Genomic DNA, 21,949 nt, shown 5'->3' on the forward strand with positions numbered 1-21,949 from the left:
ACTGGCATGGCTCTCGGTCACGTGTGCTCTGGATGTCGTTCGTCTTTCACAGTCTTCATTCTTCTTAGTGTTGTCTCTGGGGGGTGGTGCTGCTGGCCAGGTTGACTAATCATCTTTAAGGAAGGCTGGTCCTTCCATCCAAACTTCACTCTCGGCTAAGGCCATGGCAGAGAGCCCCCTTGTTGGCAGGTCTGCTGGGTTAACTGTTCCTGGTACCTGTCGCCACTGCTCAGGACTTGACGTTCGCTGTATTTCACCAATTCGGTTGGCAACAAATGGTTTGAACTCACGGCTTTGACTGCGGACCCAGTACCACACTTTCTCTGAGTCAGTCCAGAAGATAGTTCTGTCCACCGAGATCACTTTCAGGATATTCTGGGCTAGTCGACTTGAAAGGACGGCATTCATAAGCTCTAGCCGGGGAATTGTCATTGCCTTCACTGGGGACACACGACACTTTGATGCGATAAGGCGCGACAACGGACTGCTATCCTGTTATCGACAGACTAAATAGGCAACCGATGCGAAGGCTTCATTAGAAGCATCTGAAAATAGGTGTAGTTCAATGTTCTCTGGGTACGCTCGACGCAGACAACGAGGGATAGCAACATTTGACAGCTGTGGGAGTTCCGATACCCACTTCTCCCACTTGACTTTTAAGTTTTCGGGTAATTCCTCACCCTAACATGGCGAGCCGCAAGCCTTAGCGACCGAAATATGGGGGAAAATTTGTCCCCCATCTGACCAGGAAGCCATTGTTTAAATTCAGCCAAGCATAGACCGTTGACAGCTTGAAACCATACTTGAGGTGAAATGCGAATCTTGTAAGGTCACCTATATGATGTTCATTAATTATGACTGAAACCATTTATTTCGTTCAAAACGGACTTGCGAGCCATAACCAATAAAAACCAAGTTCCCTTGCACTAAGCGAAGGCGACACACCCGACCGCTTGCTTTTTCAGGCAACTCACCCAAAAGAGCACTTGCAGACGGAACTTTGGTCATTGTTTTGAATCCGAAGAATAAGTTCAATTGCGAATTTTACAGCGTCTAGTTGAAACGCAATTTTAGCAATCCCCAAACAAAATAAAAACATATTTGGCAAGATGTTCAAAAACTATTTTTCAAGCTTTCTAGGCCGCCTCGTTCTTTACAGAAAGATTCATTAAATATACACGTTTTACAAAGTATTCTTGCACTAAGCGAAGGCGACTCACCCGATCGCTCGCTTTTAATCAGGCGACACACCCAACATAAAAGGCACGTACAGAATACCCTGAACCATGTACATTTTATGAATCTGTTTTAGTTTCGGTGAATTAAAGCTCTCTGGCTGTTAATGAAAAATAATAGAGACCGTACGCGTTCTTGCAATGGTGTTTTTTTGAAAAACAAATAGGGGGCAACCGCGATGGACGCAACCAATGAACTAAACTTCATTTCGATTCCCCGGTAAAAATTATAGAAAAGAAAAAGAAAGCTGCTAAGATTCAGAGACTTACAAATAACGGGCAACACAACCCCCTCTCTGTGAAGTACATTTAGGACGGTAGGGGTATGGGTAACACGAGCATGTGTTATTTTTAACGCGTTTTAGTCACTCATTTCGTTGTTGATCAAAATCAAAAACTTTTGTGAGGTTTATACTTCGATTATCCCTTATATATGGTTTTGTAGCACAATTTGCCACCAGTGGGAGTCAGTTGGCCTATCCGATATACTACTAAGAAAACGATTGTTTTCATAGGCAGTGAACGCATGCAACAATGCAATACTACGCATAATTACAGACTACAAGATAATTTTCTCATTAATTCAAACAAATTAAAGATCTGAGCATGTAACGACAACTATAAATCGCACTGGATCATGATGTAGCATTTAAAATTCGGCAACAAGCAAAACAGCTGTAAAAAGATAAAATGTGTAGCAATTTGGCCGCTAAGTGTGTACGTGTATTATGAAACACGGATGTCTACAATTTTCAACACATTCCATTAATTGTTTATTCAGAAAATGTAGCACGAAATTAATAATAAAAAAGCTTTTCGACTTTTTTATAAGGGTACCTCTTGCAGTAACACAAAATTGCCTCCAGTGGAAGTTGTGCTGGGCCTGTTTCTTCCTAAACACTGTACGATCACTCCCGAGCGCGCCACATTAAATTTGGCGGGCATTTAGGAGGTTTTGGCGCGGATATGTTCGAGGCAGAAATAAATAAATTAAAGGAAAAAAATCGAACATTGTCCTTACCTTCAAGGCGTCTTACGATTAAGCAAGTCATAAAAAAAACCAGAATTAATGTGTCGCAAGGTAAACCTACTGATTTAAGGCTGAAATGGCCTCGCTTCTGAACCAATGTGACGAAGGAAGGCTGGCCATCTCAGTTTGAACTCTGCTAACCTGTCCGATCTGTTAAAATTTTCTTTCAAATACCAACAAGCTTCTAAGGGAAATGAGTTTGAATCAACGCAGAAATTCTCGACCGGGATACCGTAAAAAAGAATTCACGTATACTCCATACAATGATGGCTTGATCGGGATGATCCGATCCGGAGAGCAGTTGAATAGACCGCGCTCGACTATATTTACCCCGGCTAATACTGTTTTAACCATACTACCAGACAGTCGCGAAATTTAGGATTGTTTCATCGCCCCTATGAAAATCTCTATCGATGACAGCCAGTCTGACCCCTGCTAACCTGCACGAGATCGGAGGTATAACTATAACAGGAAATTGAGCATAGCAACCGTCACTCAACGTAATTAGTAAAGGGACTTTATGCGGCTCCTCATGCAACACCAGCCATCCATATCTCCTGCATAAGGACCTTTGCTCTCACGGTGAATGGTGCCAAGAACTGAAGCGGGTCAAACAGGCTGGCTATAGCGCTCAGTACATTTCGCTAGGTGGGTGCTTTGTTATTAACAATGGTATTATATCTAAGCTGAGACATTATCTAACTCTTCTACAAACGAAACAAATCTACTATAGCTTAATATACCCATATATCTCTTATGCAATATTAGCATGGGGGAGTGCATACAAAACACATATTGATAAGATACAAGTTAAGCAAAACCATTCTGCTAGGCTTATTTTTTTTGCCACCTCGTATGGTGAACACACAGAAAGTGCACTTCCCCTACTACATTTATTAGACGTTCTTACGGTACATAATGTTTATCGATTTCAGATTCTAAAATTCACGTACCTCTGGCATTAAGGCCTCCTGCCAAAGCTGTTCTCAAACTGTTTTCAATATGCCAGTAATGTCCACAAATACAATACCAGATATGCATCGAAACAGAATCTTTACGTAAAAAAAGTGCGAACTAATACGGGGAAACAAACAATCGGATATGCTGCATGTACCATCTGGGACAAAATTCCCATAACTCTTAAAGAACTAAACACATACCAATTCCAAAAACAATTGAAACCTTATTTGCTGTCAGAACAACATAGTTAACATAACTTAAGCATATACACTTTCTTTCTTAATACATTGTATTTTAAAACTGCTTCTTTAGAAATAAATTCTATCTCAGTTCTCTAAATCTTTAAATTCGGGAGAACTGGCTAGAAAATCTTAGGATTATTTCAGCTCCAGGCCTTATTAAGTACAAATAAATATATATTTTTTTCTCTTTCACGTGAGTATGTAATTAATTAAGTACAAGGTGAATAAAGGTATTGTTGTTGTTGTTGTTATTGATGAGTGGCTGTTGCACTTGGAAGGTAAAGACGTCTCTTTCAGCTTCCCACATGACTCTAAGAGTCTTGGTCTTTGGCAAGATATCTTTGTCTAACTCCAAGGTAGGTAGCCGGTCTTCCTTCGGGACGTCTTCAATTACAACTGGTTCATTGGAGGACCACCTCCTTAACTTGAAGCCTGCAATGGCTAAAAGGGTAGACAACTGGCGTCGCAGGTGTTGAGCACTTTCAACTGTCTCACAGGAGTCTAGTACAAATACATTGCGTCTTCAGCGGTGCTTGCTGCTTAAGGAAAGTCCAAAGCGTGTGTCTTGGAATGGGTCTGAAGAACATACTGGGAACAAAATGGCGAAGCAGTGTTTCCAAACAATAGTCGCTGAAACTCATACACGTCAGGCTCTCTTGAAGTGTCGAAGTCACGCCACAGGAACTGGTGATATGGACGGTCTTTCTCTTGCAATTCAACTTGCAAGAACATCTCAGAAATGTCAGCTGACAGGGCTACAGATGCCCGACGAAAACGTTTCAACATCAACCAAGTCTCTTTGAAGCTTTGGCCCCGGCCATATGGCGTCATTCAAGCTCTTTCCATCATGCTTTGCCGCAGCATCGAAGACCACCCGCACTTTTGTCGTAACTGTGTCTTCTTTGACCACTGGAAAGTGGGGCAGAAACCATTGTTTTTCAACTTCAGATTGGGGTACTTGACGAATGTAGTCCTTTTTCTCGTAGCCTTGAAAGATCTTGTTGTAGGCTTCCATGACCTCTGGGCCTTTTCGCTTGAGCGACTTCTCCTGGCTTTTGAGTCGCACGAGAGCTACGTCGTAATTGTTAGTGAACTTTAGTTCGCCTTCTTTCCAGGGGATTCCAATTTTGTATCGCCCATTCCTGACCTCCAGTGTCTCAGATACTTGAGCAACTGCCGCTCTCTCTTCTGCTGTCATTCGTCAGGCTTGTCCATGATCCCCAGGGATTCGAGTTCCCAAAATGCTCGCAGAATTTCATCAGGTGGCGGTGGCTTGTTGACGTGGCTACTGCGGTACGTGCGTGTGAAGTGGGAATGAGTGTTGTGCCGAAACTCTTGCACCAATGTAGGACCAAAGCACACCCAGCCCAAATTTGTCAAACGCGCAATGGGGTCATTTGGTTGGTCACCGCAAGCTTCCTTCAGCACATGATGAAAGACTTGATGATCACTGCCAATCATGATATCAATCTGACGTCGTCTTGATACACTCTCGAATGGCACTTGGCGAAGGTGGGGCCACTTGTCCTTCAGTTCTGAGCAGCTAATAGCTGGAGTGCCGCCGGCAATGTTGTCAAGGACATAGGCTTGCAACAGACTTGAGAATGTACCATCTAGGTTTGTCACTGTCAGTTCAACCCTGCGTGAACGTGTCTTAACTTCTACTCCTCCTGTTCCTACAATAGTCAGATTTAACTCCTGTCCATGTAACTCTAGTTGTTCGGCAGCCTCCTCAGAAATGTAGGAACTTGTGGAGAATGGGTTTAGCATGACATTTACCCTCAGTCCTTTTTTTTCATTACTAATCAGAGCTGGGAGAATCATCAAGGACACCTGTTCTGTATGGCTAGTATTGTGTCTGCTCTCGAGGTGCCGGGTCACTCCTGCTTTCTCCTGTAGTCTGCAGGGTTCTAGATTCTGGATTTGCCCGTTCGTCTGGTCGGAAAGGCTAGGCGCCCACATGTAGTTGGCCTTGTGATCTGTCCGCCAGATGATGGGAAGTATTTTCGTGAAGATAGCTGCTATGATGAGTACTGAGGCATCCGTTAACTCCACATCGCTTCGTGTTAGGGCATTCCTTACTGTGATGACCAGCGGCTAGACAACGGTAACAACGCTTGACACTTCCAATCAGCTCCTTTCTCTTCAGAACAGGTAGCTCTTTCAAGGCTTTACAAACCCATAGAGGATGGTTCTGTTTACACGTCTCCACAATACAGCTCCTTGACTTCGATTTGGTGTTGAAGGTTCTGCTGCGAACTCGCTCACTTCGAAAACCTTTTCTTCGTCCTTCTGGCTCGTCATATTTTCTTTTTCCGAACCCACCCGTCTCTTCCCTTGCTTCTTCCATGATCTGCAGTCGGATCTCTACCCATTCTATGAGTGACTCGAAGCTGTCTTCCAGAGAATGATCGATAAGCCAATGCTTGTAAGCCTGCACATCCTCCTCTGAAAGTTTTTCCTTTGCTGAGGTTCAGATCGTGTCCTTGAAGTTCTTGCCCTGAACCACAGTCTTTCAGCGCCATCCAAACTATTTCGAGTATACCTTGAAAGTTCTCCATATCTTCTAGATTTCGGGGTCGAAATTTCTGCCATCCACGTAGAGCAGTCAAGTGTTTAATTTGTAAACGCCTCTCTCCTCCATACTTCTTTTCGAGTTTTTCCTTTGCTCTTTCGTAGGCATTGATAGAGAATCCCGGGTCTTTCACCAGTGTCAGGGCCTTTCCGATCAAACTGCTTTGAAGACGTAACACTTTTGTTATTACGTAATGATTGAATTTTACCACTAGCGGTACTTACTGTGCTCCCATCTTTCTCGCTTTCGTTTTCCTATTCGATCACAACGTCTTCAGGTGGTTTTTCTTTCGTCGAAGGCGGCAATTCTTGTCCTCCGCTCGTCAGGTCTTGGTCTGGTTTACTCGTGTCCGCCATTACTGTTCATTCGTCTGTTTGGTCAAAATCCACTCTCTGTCGTCGCTAAATCCAAACTATCCGGCTCGAAGGACCACAATTGTTCTCAATCGGCAGAACGGTCAATATCCAAAGGGGTTGTCACACAGAGCAATATATTTCACCTTTTAATTTCACGTTAGAATGAACAGCAAAGTCTCACAATCAACATGTCTTCCTTCGTCTCACTCGTGTCAAAATGCGCCCGCGATACAACTAAGCGGTAAATTCGCGAAAATGACCTAGACAACTAGTTAATCATTGAACGGCTAAATAATTACAATTTTTCGATTCTTATAACCATCTTCATTCTTCAAGTTCACAGAAACCAATAGATTTTAGAATTTTTTGTAGCTTGAGTTCAGCTGAAATGTTGTAGAGGAATGCTGAATTTCCAACTTAAGCTCGGGGGCGGGGGGCACTTAAGAAGTTTCTGGGTGGGGATGTGCCTCTGAGGCCCTGGAACCCCTTAGACTATGCCAGGGCTAGTTCAGCTGAATTTCGATACCCTGTACAAGACTTAAATTCCCAAATCCTCCCCTATCCTAGAGTAGCTTTTCGGACGATGTGATCTTTTAAGAGCGGATGTCAGTAAATATCGACCAGACGTTTACAAAAGTGAAAAATCGAAAATTCTCAAAAAAATTCACAAAGTAACACTAGGTAAGCTATTAACATAAATGTAATTTTTACTTCGATCCGATAATTATTTTCCACGTACGGGGGGGGTTATTGGTTTCGCGGCTCTCGGACCGGGTTTTCCAGGTCCGAGACCATGTGTCACAAAAAAAATCGTTTTAAAATTCAAATCCATTGTAATGTGGACAACAAATAACTTATTCAGAAGAGTACTTAATTGCACACATTCTAAGTGGTGATTTACTCAGTTTGAACGAAAGTGTAATATTTGGAGATTTTTCATTATTTTCAATATTTTGAACGTTTTCGTTCAATGAAAAAATGGCAAATTTCAAAGCCAAAAATCGTCGACTGGTACCTCGATTTCAGTAACGAGTCTTATACCACGTTAAGGAGCGTTATCTCTTCTTTCAAAATCTGTTTTCAAAACTACGGGCAACTTAAAAGAAAACTTTTGAGGCCAAAAAATACAAGTAGTACTTTTCTGAAATTTGGGCTTTCCAGACGCGGCGGGCCGATGCTAAAAACTTGTAAAAAATAAAGAGTAAGAAATCAGTTTGAGCAATAGTGGTTTTATGTTATCAGCTTTCAGAAACCTAGACGTGTTTATACAGCGATCTGATATAAATTAATGCCGTTTGCTATCAAGAAAGGAGCTGTCAACTCCTGCCAAGTGCACCAGTCACGTGAAGTTGTCAAAGGGAGGGCAAAGCACTAATATTAAAAAGTCTTAAAATTCAAAACGTTTTACGTCCATGAAATCAGATTTTAGCGTACAAGACAATGTTGTGAATGTCTGTTGTTCGTACCTTAGCATGGTGTTTCCATATATTGGAAATGTCAAGTATCCACACGGGAGAACATACCAAACAACAACGTTTTAAATCCAAGCGCCGAAAGATCGTAAACGGCAAAGATTGCGTTACATTTCACAGAACGACCGCTTACCACTGTTGTCACTCCTTTTTTCGCTGGAAGCTACGAGGAGTTTTCATTCCGTCATGAGTGATTCTTGATCAGCGTTTCCTTGAAAGTACGACCCCGGACAGGTGATAACTGAGGAAGTTTCGTCAAGACTCCTGTTGTTCAGTTTGAAGCTTTAGCAGGTGCGTAGTCAGGATTTTCCGGAGTTACGCCCAAATTTTTCTACATCTTCTTCCCCCCTCCCCCTCCCCCACCCCAAATCTCAACATTTTTTTAAGGTGCCTTTATTAAAGGTGGGGTTAACGGTTGTAAGCAAAAGCATTTTTGCTGTTTATAAAATAACACAACCTCTAAAATTCTTTAATTCTGTCGGCTTGTTATGTTCATTGACGTCAACCGTTTATCATTAATTCAGCTATTAAAAATCAAGCTTGTAGTACTCCGACTTTAGTTTACAAATGACTCTTTTTACCCCTTTTTGTCACATTATTTTTGACCGACAAAAGCACCACACATTGACGTAATTGTGCCTTACTTCGTCTTCTCCGAAGACAGATCGTGGAGAAAACAACGCGTTCACGCTTTACATCATCAAGCTTGCTATATAAATAAATCATCCAAGATTCGGTTCTCCAATTAATGTCGTCGCTTCTCTGGAAACCGATTTTTTTTAGTTATGTTTATTTCATTCTATTTTTTTCCTCAACGTTTCCGGGTACGCACGTGCAAACCGTGCGTACAAGTAGCTACGCCCCTGTTTAGTCTCCTTAGCCCTGAGCGTTCCTCTCTTGCGGTTTTCGCGGGAGTTCAGGATGTGGTCCACCCAGTATTTCACGTCTCTTTTAAATGAGAGGCAGCACTTCTTGTTTACCGTTTCGTTATCAGACAGCGCTTAGGCTCTTAGCCTTTCATTTAATTTTGATCAAATGTTTATCATTTAGTTACTCAGTATACGTTCGATCCTGTCCTTGTAAACTTATACTTTTATACTTTAAGGGAGCTTAATACCTATATTAATTTTTTCTTCGTTAAGTGTCGTCCAAAAGACCCAGTTTTTTGGCATTTTTTAAAAAAGCAAGAAAAAGAAACGACAAGGTTTATTTTTTTTGGACTTAGATTAATTCTTTTAATCTAAAAAATTAGCATTATAACATCATTTCGAGGCATAAAACGTTCGGTGCTGTATCCTCTTTGCTTTTTACCCTTTTTGGGCCTTTTTTTTATGAAATTTTTTATGAAATTTTCCGCCATATTGAGTTTGTGTCGATTTGGTGACCATGTCTTGTTGTTTTCAGTCTCCACGGCAATGATGCTGGTGTTTCAGGCCTCCCGTTCTCAGATTTCTTGTGATTTTTTTTTTTTCACCCCACCGACCGACCCACCCAAATCCAGGAAACCTATTCGACGCTAAACGAACGAAAAGGGGATGACCTAAGCCTTATGGTTTCTTTTTGGGCTTCCTCGCCGCATTGCTTCTGCGTGTTTCTGTATACTTGTCTTTTGCTTTGTTTTGTTCTTTTTGTCGGTAAAATAAACTGAAACTGTACAAAGACCCTCAATATTCCCTTTGGAGGTTCTCGAACGCGCATAAAAAAAATGATTAACGCGATGATTTATTGACCGCAAGGGTAATGGGGTGGGGTTAGGGCTCGTTACTGCACTCCGGTTCACTCGTACGCCGTCAAATGGTCCCGAAACACAAAATGAAAAATGACTGTGGACAGACTATTCACGTCTAGACATCAAGCATCTTTTAAGATGGGACTTATCGCCTCTCCCTGTTCATGGAGTTGATTCAAGGTGTTGACGTTAATTTCGTGATGCCCTGCATGTTGCCAGGACATGTTTCAAAAGGGCCTTTCCAAAGGTACGGAGTCCGCCGTCACCTTGTCAACCGTACGAGAAATGATGTACTTCACAAAAACAAAGAGAAGTTATTTTCGATTTGCCCCGCCCCCTACCCCCGAAAGTCCCCGACAGGACCGCTTCCAAGTACTCCCCATGTGGTTGCGCGGGGGATAGTAACAGGTCTACCTAATTGCACAGTGCATCAATGACAGTTTAGCTCAATCAGAAGCCCCTTTTCCCTGGCGATTTCAAGGTGTGTGCACCTCCTTTAAGCTGTTGTTTTCGGTTCTTACTGAAATTTTTGATCTTGAGGAAATTCACAACGACAGGAGCAGGTTATGGGCTTTTTTCCTAGCCCTAATCACGGGAAATCCCTCAGGTTAGGCAAGAATTCGATAATCCTCCCATAATCATCCATTTTTTCACCGCACGAATTGGGTAGTTTTAGCGTATTTCGAGGAAATACTTTTTGCTTCAATCCAGGGTGGGCTTTTAAACCCCTTTTTTAAGCCAAATGGTTTTTGCGAGAATCTGCTTACCCGAACTTTTCGCATAAAAAACGACAAATACCCGAAAAAAGCTCATGTTGTTGGTGGTGATGGCATATTTCCGATAAATTTAGCTCAATGTCTCGTGAAGAAGAGTTCAGATCCGTGCCGCGCGCCTCTCGAGCTAGGCAAGCGTTCCGTCGAAATGCGAGCCCAAAAACAGGTGGTAAGCGAACATATTTGTGAAAAGAAACGCAATCCCCGTCGTTTGAGAGCAGCCGAAGATGCTCTTGCCGATGCTGTCCTTGATGTTTTTTATTTCCAGTATCTAGGAAACCCATGCTAAGGTATGAAACATACACTCTTAGGCATTGTTCTGTCCGCTAAAGTGTAATTCCTGGACGCAGAAACGTTGTGCTTTTTGAAGTTTATTATTGTGCTTTGCCCTTTAGCAACCTTACGTCACTCTTGCGTTTGGTAGCAGAAGATGGCTAAACTCTGCTTTTCTTTTTGGAAAACGGCTTTAAATTTTATCAGATCACTCGATAAACACGTGTTGGTTTCTGATAGCTGATAACGTTAAATCACTGTTGCTCAAACTGATTTCTTAGTGCATTTTTCTGAGTTTTTAGCATCGACCCGCTGAGTCTGGAAAGCTCAAATTTCAGAAAAGTACTACTAGTATTTTTTGGCCTCAAAAATTTTCTTTTAAGTTGCCCGTAGTTTTGAAAACAGATTTTGAAAGAAGAGAAAACGCTCTTTTACGTGGTATTAGACTCGTTACTGAAATCGAGGTACCAGTCGACGATTTTTGGCTTTGAAATTTGCCATTTTTTCATTGAACGAAAACGTTCAAAATATTGAAAATAATGAAAAATCTCCAAAATATTACACTTTCGTTCAAACTGAGTAAATCACACTTACAATGTGTGCAATTAAGTACTCTTCTGAATAAGTTATTTGTTGTCTGCATACAATGGATTTGAATTTTAAAACGATTTTTTTGCGACACATGGTCTCGGGCCTGGAAAACCCGGTCCGAGAGCCGCGAAACCAATAACCCCCCCGTACGTGGAAAATAATTATCGGATCGAAGTAAAAATTACATTTATGTTAATAGCTTACCTAGTGCTACTTTGCGAATTTTTTTGAGAATTTTCGATTTTTCACTTTTGTAGACCTCTGGTCGATATTTACTGACATCCGCTCTTAAAATGTTTTTGAGTGGCATTTCCCGGTTTCCCTAATCTAGGCTAAAATCTTCAACCAATTGATCATGGTCAGTTCCTGGAAAAGACCCAAACTCTCTGATTTACCTACAATATCCCAGAGCATAAAACTGCTTGAAAACCATACCCTTCACAGCGGCACATACCTATATAGCCGGTATATGGCAGTACCCCCCTGGGACTGAGCTATATTTTTCATTGGAAACTGTGTGTGTGTTTGTGTGGGGTGGGGAGCAACTAGTACTGAGAATTCTTGCTCCTCCGGGAATTTTTATGGATTTTAACTCCGGCCCTACGTCCCCTTTCCTGATGTCTGGATATTGATCAGTTCCATTCTCCCAGCTCCTCAGATCTCTAAGATGAAGCCTTGCAAATCGGCGGATTATTTCATGAAGGTCAATTTCCCTATTTAAGTGGACATGAGGCAAGGCGAGTCCAACATCTTTAAGATTTCAACTTGGAAAGCTTTCATTTAATTAAAAATTTGATTATGAAAAATTAGACCGATTTCCATAAAACGGTGGAAACCAGTGAGGTGTGGATCTGTGCCGCTCCTCGGTTCGAGACGTGTTGACACTAAATAACATCGACCGAAACCAACGTTCCTCGCCCCCCCGTTCAATGCAATACAGCTGAGTCTATTACAGATTTAACATTTTTTAAGTAATAATTATAAACTGGAAACAACAATGTTGACCGTTTTATCAAACTCAAACTAACTCAAATTTTGCATCTTGGCTGCGATCGATCAAGTGAGCGGAAAATCGAGGTATCATTTCAGTCATTTTTTAAGACGCCGCTGACATATCGATGACTCATCTGGTTTAGGTCGATGCTATCTAGTGCTTTCCGTCCTTTCTACCTCTCCTTACTTAGCTGTTTTGAAATTTGTTGGGGGCAAACATGTATTTAAATAGGCTTAAGAGCTAGTTTCTGTAAATATCGAAAATCCGCCGACAGTTTCAAAATTTTCAATTTCTTCATATTTTGTCCAAATAAAGCCTTTAGTGAGTTATTTTCGAAAATACAATTAAAAGATCCCAAAGCGCTTGAGTTTTTTCAAAATCGAGTGTCACGTCATCGGCGAAAAATGACATTTTAATTAGTTACATTCAACGACTGTTTTTCTTTCGTGATTGTAGCATTGTTTATTAAATTTCATGATCACCTGACACCGTTTTTTGGCTAGGCGTACAAAGCTTTATTCAGTTTTATTTCCTTTACGTCAGAAGGTATGCATTAGATTATTATTTTCCTAAGCACGTTTATTCAGTTGTAAGACGTCCGTCACAGTGTAAGGAGCTTTTGGAGAACTTTCGGAGTTATTACAACTGTAGGAGATTTGGAGTTCTTCTAACCCCCGGAGTCAAGATCAGGAGTAAGTCACGCTTGTAAATTTAGTAGTTTGTTTTTCCTTCTTTTCTCGTGCACGGAGCATTATCGTAGTTTTCGTTTCTTCTGACGTAAAAATGGCACGTTTCTTTCTAGTTTACACCGCAAGTGCTGTAAATAGTCGGACTAGCCTGATTTTAATAAACGCCATTGAATCTTGCTGACCGCCTAATGCTTCACTGTGGTTGACCTGGCGAACTCCAGTGCCTAACGCCACGCGTCTACGACACTGGGAACGCGACAGTGAAAAGTCTGATCCATCAACAACCGAGGCTTGAGAGGTAAGCCGTATGTAACCGTATTTAAAACCGAAGTCACGAAAGGATGGCAAGCAAAAACATTGACGGAGTAACAGAAAGTGGAGTTAGGAGAAGTAAAAGGAAAATACAATTGACACCTAAGGCCCTTCAAAACGCCATAGAAGATAAAGGGAGAGAAATCCTTAAGTCGCGTAGAAGGCTCTTAATTATCATGCGATCAGTTGAAGAGACTACTGATGACACTGATATCAAGACCATAGCGAGCGACCTCACAGCCGCCGCGGGAGAGTTAGGAAGCCTTTTACCAGGCCTACTTAGCCTGTATGAGCAGGATCTTCACGGTGAATTTATAGATGGAGACCAACTCAAGGAGGAAAACGAAACCTTAAAACGAGCCCTCCCCCTTATGGATGTTTTAAAAAATAGAATTGCTAGACAATCCGACGAATTGTTGGAGACAAGATCTGTTTATTCTCCTCATTCTTCGCGCCGCTCATTAGTCTCTAGTACTAGCCGCAGCGTTGCAAGATTGCAGGCGCTAGCCGATGCGAGAGCCGCAAGTCAAGAAGCTCAGTACACGCGCCTCATAGCAGAAAAAGAGCTCGAACGCAGAACGCGTGACACCGAGGCGGAAAGGATTCGGCAACAAGAAAAAGCGCGATATGAAAAGGAGTTAAAGATACTAGGAGCAGATAAAAAAGCCGCTGTGGCAAATGCGAAGCTAAAAGTATTTGAGGAAGCCCTATTAGAACAGGAGTTGGAGAGAGATTCCGAATTGCCATCACTTGAAGTTCCCGGAATAAAAAACGAAGAGCGCACTTCACAATGGGTACATTCCTCTCCCACGCTTAACCCCCCACCCGCGGATTATCGATCATGCCCCGGACGTACACAGAATCGTCAAATACCTTAGAACAATCAAAGCCTTTATCGCCTTCAGCAGTACCGAAAAGTCAATCTTTCATTCAAGATCTTCCAAATAAGAAAGCGCAACAAGATACTCCCTTTAATAGAGAGCCAATTATCACATCAACCCCCTTAATAGACGTCACCGGAAGCCAGCTAATTAAGACATTGACATCGATAAACCAGCAAATTGTTGCCGAACTCGCGCGTCAAAATCTGCCTAAATGCCACCCTGACGTTTTTAGCGGGGACCCCACGCTTTTTCACCCGTGAAAAGCAGCGTTTAAAGCCATGATAACGGATGTCAGCGTATCCTGCGTCCAAGACATAAACTAACTGCGTAGTTTTACAAGCGGAGAACCTCAAAAACTTGTTGAAAATTATCGAAAAAGGAAACATCATGACCCCTGCGGGCTATTGAAAAACCTCTGGGCGGAATTGGAGAGGCGTTTCGGCAGCGCAGCGACAATTACTAATGCATTACTGGAGCGAATGCACGCGCTTGCCGCGTTCAGAGAAAGTGAAAATGACAAGCGTCAAGAATTTGCCGACCTCTGCGCTAGTGTAACCAGCCAAATATCCTGCCTGCCTGGCCTCGTGTGTCTCAACTTTCCCAATGCAATACAACCGATCGCAGCTAAGCTACCACCGTCGCTTCGCGGGAAATGGGAGAAAGAACTAGCTAAATTCTCGGAGAACAATGTAGACGACTATCCTGGCTTTCACGTTTTTTCGGAAGTTGTTCAAAAACATGCTAGGATAGAAAACAATCTAAACATTAATATCGGAGCTAGACTTGCCAATCCTCCTATCCAAACGCCGAGTCGCACAGGACAGAACAAAAAGGCGCTTAAAACAAATACTGACCCCAATGACTCAAACGCAACAACAAGAGAAAGGGAGACCAAACGGTGCCTATTCCACGACAGAGACGGACACAACTTAGAGGAGTGCAAAGCCTTCGCTGCAAAAACATTAGAGGAGAAGACTGAATGGATCCTTCAGGCTGGACTTTGCTATCGCTGTCTATCCGAAGGCCACAGAGCAAAGGATTGCAGACAAACGATCAAATGCAGTATATGCAAGGACAAACGTCACAACGCACTCCTCCACAAAGAGAAGCTGAAAAAACCCGAAGGTGGAGAATCGTTCGACACGAAATGCACATCCCCGTGCGGAGCTAGCGAGGGCGACGTCTCATGCAGTAAACTAGTACTGGTTGATGTCGTCAGCAAAGAGAGACCGAAAAGTATTTGTAGAGTCTATGCGAAAATTGACGATCAAAGCAACACGTCCTTGATCACCAGCGAACTTGCCGATGAATTAGGAGCAACCGGCCCGGAAGAAAAATATTACCTAACTACATGCAGCGGCGTGAAAAGGCAAAGTATGGACGACCAGTGACAGGTGTAGTCCTAAGATCCTTAAAAGGAACAGAGTCAGAACTGCCCACCCTCATCGAATGCAATAACATCCCTCGCGATAAACAAGAGATTCCAAAACCGGACATGGCGAGGAGATCCCCACACTTCAGCGATAACGCGAACGACATCCCGCAGCTCGATGAAAATGCCGAAATTCACCTGCTTATCGGACGAGATGCCCCGGAATTGCTTAAAGTGAGGGAGTTCAGAAACGGGCCGAAAGGAGCCCCGTGGGCTCAAAAGACATCGTTAGGCTGGACGATAATCGGACAGATGTGTCTAGACCTTGTCGGAGGACCTGTGCACGTGCGCGCCTGCCGCACTAGTCTCCTCGCGGCCGATCCGGAGGAGAAAGTCGACAGAGACAAACCATTACGAATTCTTGCCATGTCCTAACCAGTTTACAGTAAAAGAGAGCTTTCTTGAGCAAAAGAGAGACATAATGGACAACGTGTTCATTACGAGTCGGGAGGATGACGATGTGAGCTTATCCTGCGATGATCGCAAATTCTTAGACTGGCGTACATAAATACGAACAAGGGAACTGGGAAATGCCTCTCCCCTTCCGCCGTAAAGATCCTCATTTGCCAAACAATCGGAGACAATCAGTCAACCGCTTAAATGGCCACATCCGCACCTTAAGAAGAAAGCCTCAGATGGCGAAGGACTACGTGGAGTTCATGGGGAAGATCATCGAAAAAGGCCACCCCTCCCTGGTGCCAATAGAAGAAATTACTAAGCCCCAGTCCGGTTGGGTGTGGTACCTTCCGCACTTTGGAGTTTACCACCCGAAGAAACCAACTCAAATCAGAGTGGTCTTTGACTCTTCAGCCGAATACGAAGGTGTGTCGCTGAACGGAGAGATATTATCGGGTCCAGATCTCATGAACAGCCTGTTAATAATAATAATAATAATAATAATAATAATAATAATAATAACTTTATTTCTATAGCGCTCTTATCCTATGTTCAAGGCGCTTTACAGTCATGTAAACAACATTATTGAAAAATCTTTACAAATCTACAACCATATCCTATTATATTTACAACGAGTAAAAAAAGAAAAAATTAAAACTAAAGCAACTATTAAACCATTTCATTCATAATGATAAAAAAAGGGAAAAATTAAAACTAACGCAATATACAGAATATATACAAATCTATAAAAACAATGATCCGTTATTACTGAATTTAGTAAACAAGTACGTCTTAAGTGATCTTTTAAAACTCGAGATGGTGTTGGACTTCCGAATTTCATAAGGTATTAAGTTCCATTCTTGGTGCATGAACAGCGAATGCTCTATCTCCGTAGGTCTTGGTATACGATCTAGGTTGCATTAAAAGTTCATTACTAACAGACCTCAATGATCTAGTATGAGAACGAAAATGTAGTTTCTGAGCTAAATAGCTAGGCGATGTTCCATTCAGTGATTTATACACGAGGAGCAGAATCTTAAAAATAATACGATATTGAATCGGTAGCCAGTGAAGCTCACACAAAACAGGTGTGATATGCTGAAACTTACTCACTTATAACACAACTCTAGCCGCCGTGTTTTGTACATACTGCAATCTTTGTAACTGATACTTAGGTAGGCCGTATAGTAATGCATTACAGTAATCTAGTTTCGATGTGACAAATGCATGAACAGCAACTTCTGCTGATTCTTTAGTGAAATACTTCCTAATTCTAGATAGGTTCCTGAGATGAAAAAATGATGATCTGCAGATGCTAGACACATGTGCATGAAAAGACGTGCTCATCAAAGATAACACCGAGACTCCTAGCCGACTGAGAGGCAGCCACGCTCTCATCACCAACACATAAGGACTGAAAGCATGGAGAGGGACGATACCTTGAGTGGATGAGAATGACCTCCATCTTGTCGTGGTTTAGCTTCAATTCGTTGAGATCCATTCTCGACCCTCGATTTAGCAGCGTCGACATCCACCGATTTGAATGCAAAGTATAACTCAGTATCGTCGGCGTATAGATGATAATCTAAGCCATAAGATCTTATCACTTCAGCAAGTGGCGCAGTATACAGAAGGTAGAGTACAGGTCCCAGAACTGAACCTTGGGGAACACCCACGGGAAGATCTCGTACCGTAGAATTCGCCTCATTGATGTTTACAAACTGAGTTCTTTGAGAAAGATAAGAATCGAACCATTGCAGTACAGTTCCTTTGATGCCAAATGATTTCTGCAGTCGTGCCAGCAGCAAGGAATGGTTTACGGTATCAAATGCTGCCGACAGATCCAATAAAACAAGGAAAACATTCTCGCCCTTATCCAATCACAGCATAATGTCATTTGTAACAGTGAGAAGTGCAGTCTCGGTGCTGTGAAAAATCTTGTACGCTGATTGAAGAGGCTCGTGTAGAGCCACGATAGCTATTCAATTGCACAAACACTGTTTTCTCTATCAATTTAGATAGGAACTTTAAATTTGATACAGGGCGAAAATTACGAAACTGCTGAAAGTCTGCATTTAATTTCTTAAGAATAGGTGATAGCAGCGCTACCTTAAGTTCCCTGGACAGCAATCCTGATGACAATGACAAATTTATCACCCTTTTAAATATGGGGACAAGACTAGAATAGCATTTCCGCATGATACTCGCTGGAAGTGGATCCAGTGCTCATGCATTAATAGTTAAACGCCTAATCAACCCTACGACGTCTTCATCTGTTACCATTGTGAACTCGCTAAAGCATGACGTACACTCAAAATCCTCCATGGTGCGCTCCCCCAGCTGCTCTTTTCTAACCAGCAACTCATCACGAATTCTCACAATCTTGGCACTAAAGAAATCAGCAAAGGCATTTGCGAGTTCTTGGTCACTGTTCGCAGATATCTTTTGTCTATACTCCTTTGCAGTAATTTATCAACTGTGCGAAAAAGTAATTTACAATCATGGGCATTTTCCTGAATAACTGCTGAATAATGCTGTTCTTTCGCCTTGTAGAGCATATCATTCACAACATTGCACTGTTCCATATAATTTACCCTGTCAATTTCAAGACCAGTCGAACGCCATTTACGTTCAAGCCTTCGCCTTTTCCTCTTTTGAGTAGCGATCTCCTCATAATACCAAGGAGTATTAGGTCGAACGACAATAGTGTGTGTTCTTTTAGGTGCCAGCTTGTCCAAAGACTTCCATAACACCTCATCATACTCCTCCGCCAATGACTCAATACTTTGCGAGATACACCCGTCTGACAAACCAGGAGTTCTATTTCGCTTTCGGAGGGAGACAGTAGCTGTCATGTGTGACATCGAGCAGATGTTCCATTCCTTTCACGTTGATCCAGTTCACAGAGACTTCCTTCGTTTTCTCTGGTACGAAGCCAATACACCCGGCAAACGGATAATGGCGTACCGAATGAATGTTCACTTCTTAGGAAATGGACCAAGCCCAGCTGTTGCTACGTTTGGTTTAAGAAAGACCGCAGCTGACGGCAAGGAGAAGTTTGGAGAAAACGCAGCCGAATTTGTGCACCGTAACTTCTATGTTGACGACGGCTTGGCATCACGGCCCACTACCAAAGAAGCAATCGATCTTGTCACCGCGACTCAAGCAATGTTAGCCACCGCTAAGAGGCGTTCCCAGCCAAAGATAGGGGAAAGGGAGTACGAGATCTAGATCGTCGGCACGATAGCCTTCCCGTACAACGCTCTCTAGGAGTCTATTGGAACCTTGAGGAAGACACCTTCACGTTCAAGGTCTACCTTCCCGAAAAGCCATTCACACGAAGAGGAGTACTATCGGTCGTGCATTCAATTTATGATCCACTAGGCCTCGCAGTGCCAGTCGTACTTGAAGGGAAGTTGTTGCTTCAGCAGCTAGTACTCTTGGGGAAGAAAAACAATAAGGAAAAACCATTAGGATGGGACGACCCTCTACCAGACAAGCTATTGTCGCAGTGGCAACGTTGGAGAACGTTTCAGTACCCCGCTGCTACCACCCAGCTGGTTTCGGGAAAATCGTAAGAAGAGAAATCCACGCCTTTTCGGAGTAGGTTAATGAATGCCCTTCCTATGTATTTCTCTAGATTGTTGTAAAAGATGTCTTATATTGCTTAAGTACTGTAAATTTGAGCCGTCGCAATTACTTTTTGGCCAATAAAATCTATTATTTTATCGATGTCTTTTTGTCTATATAATAAAAAGAACATTACACGGCGGCTCGCTGCGCTCGTTGGTAAAATATTGTTTTTGCCACTCGAAAATAAAATTCATATCTTCGCGCCACCGTGTAATATTCTCTCTCTCTCTCTTTAGATTGTCGACTGCGTATTTTCTACTTGTTCTCGCTCTGCTATTTTCAAACGGTAAATTCGAAAAAAGTTTGAATTAAAAACATGGAGAGTAAAGTTTATGAATCATTTTCTAATTTTTTCAATTTTCCTGACACAGCCCTAAAACTTGGCGCGTACTATTTTCAATCAAACCTCGCCAACGTAGCAATTACTCAATTTTAGGTACAAGATACGAAATTTTCTTAAAAATTCGAAAAAACCAGCGGTTCGAAAGGTCCTCTAAAAAAGGAAAATTGCTACTAAAGACCGCTGGAATTAGTAATATTTGCATTTTTACCAGACCACTAATTTACGAATCTTTCCTGTTGTAAGCTACATCTTCAACAAGACTTGAAACATGAGGTTTTTTTGAAAGTGTCCCCAATAGTTTTTAGTTAAAAATTCTCTTTGGGGGGGAATTTTCCAAGCACTGTTGTTTGCAACTCGCTTCGCATAATGGTTTACGTACATTTCACCTGTCAAGAGCTGTTTTTTTTATATTTTAAGCATTTAATGGCTAAACTTTACTTCGCAGCAAATACCCATTTTGGGTCGCAAATACCCATTTTCCCTTTTTTGAGGAAAACGTACTTTTCGTGGCGAAAAACATATTTCAGACAAAACATCGATCACCAACTATATTCCCCATACCTGTATTTTCCTTTTGTTTATCTCATACATTTATTACACTTGTAGTCATTGACATTTTAATTCTTTATTATTCATTTTTATTTTACTGCGCAATTTTTATGAGCATGGATTAGTGGTACTGAGACTGTGGGGGTTACGTTTTCGCAATATTCACCTGCGTGCAAAAAAGGAACCTGCGGATAGCCGTGCAAACTTTTATTCTTGAGCAAATGGCGCTTTTTTCTGCCAGCATGCGTCATTCTGAAGCGAACTCATTTCAGCTGCATTTTGCAGTGCCAGCACAAAACAGGCTGTCAGATAAAAATAATTTTCACTTTTTACTATACAATTTTCTCCATGACTAAAATCAGAAGAGTTTTACATTTTATTTGTTAAAATAAAACATCATTTTCGGTCGTCTGACAAATCCGACCAAAACCGCCCAAGCCTTGTGTTTCTTTAATGACGCGCTAACAAATGGTAACACATGACAGCAGACGGAATGAACACTGTGCTGTAGAAAGAAAAGCTAACACATTATCCAAACTTTTAGAAAACTCGTTAAAAACTAATTATTATCATTGTTTCTGATGTACACATTCTTTACACGGGAATGGACGGAGGCAGAGGCTACTTTTTACACGCGTGTACATATCGCTAAAGAGTAACCTTGCCGACAGCGCGCGTTGTCTCGCAGTCAGCAACTTGAGAGAGAGGCAAAGGGTGCAAAAGCTTTTTGACATCTTCAGGGATAACATGGGCGCCGTGTAAAAAAAATTGATGACTGTGAATTAAATACAAGAGAACTTCTTTCGATACTTAATTGATAGTTAATAATTATAAGAATAATTAAATTGATAAGACTAACGAAATGTTCACTAGTTTTTCTCCGGTTCATTATTATACTTACTGTCAATTTCATTTCACGTAAACGGAACTAACATAAGTCTTAACGACGCGACCCGACGTATAAACCCTACTTTCACTATGTATGAATATCTACAGCTATGTACGGCCATGAACAGCTATGTGCGGGTGTACAGGGCTACGTACGGCTCTGTATAGCTATGCAGCGCTATGTACGGCTATGCGCGGCTATGTACGGTTTTTTTTGGATATGTGGGACTATGCACGGCTTTCCACGGCTAAGCACGGTTATGTACGGCTATGTACGGCTATCCACGGCTATGTACGGCTATGCACGGCTTTGTACGGCCACGTACGGCCCTGTATGGGTAAGTACGGAAATGTAGGGCTATCTACAGCTATGTACGGCTATGCACGGCTATGCACGGCTGTGTAAGGCTATGCACGGCCATGCGCGGCTATATACGGCTATACACGGCCATGTACGTCTATGTGCGGTTATGCACGGCAATTTACAGTAATGCGCGGTTATGTACTGCTATGCGAGGCTATGCACGGCTGTGTAAGGCCATGCGCGGCTATGCACAGCCATTCATAGCGATGTACGGCTATCCACAGCTGTG

General features: G+C 42.2%; 2 protein-coding genes across 4 annotated transcripts in view; both read left to right on the forward strand.

Moving 5' to 3' along the window:
- Positions 1 to 21,949, forward strand: part of LOC140950289 (uncharacterized) — a 402,419-nt gene that overhangs the window by 279,278 nt on the left and 101,192 nt on the right. The window lies entirely within an intron of this gene.
- On the forward strand, positions 16,207 to 19,174 carry LOC140950752 (uncharacterized). Its single transcript, XM_073399988.1, has 3 exons — positions 16,207 to 16,421; positions 18,032 to 18,036; positions 18,759 to 19,174. The coding sequence occupies exons 1-3, from the start codon at positions 16,207 to 16,209 to the stop codon at positions 19,172 to 19,174; spliced, it is 636 nt and encodes a 211-aa protein (XP_073256089.1).

Source organism: Porites lutea, chromosome 10 (assembly GCF_958299795.1).
Source record: "Porites lutea chromosome 10, jaPorLute2.1, whole genome shotgun sequence".
Lineage (NCBI taxonomy): Eukaryota > Metazoa > Cnidaria > Anthozoa > Scleractinia > Poritidae > Porites > Porites lutea.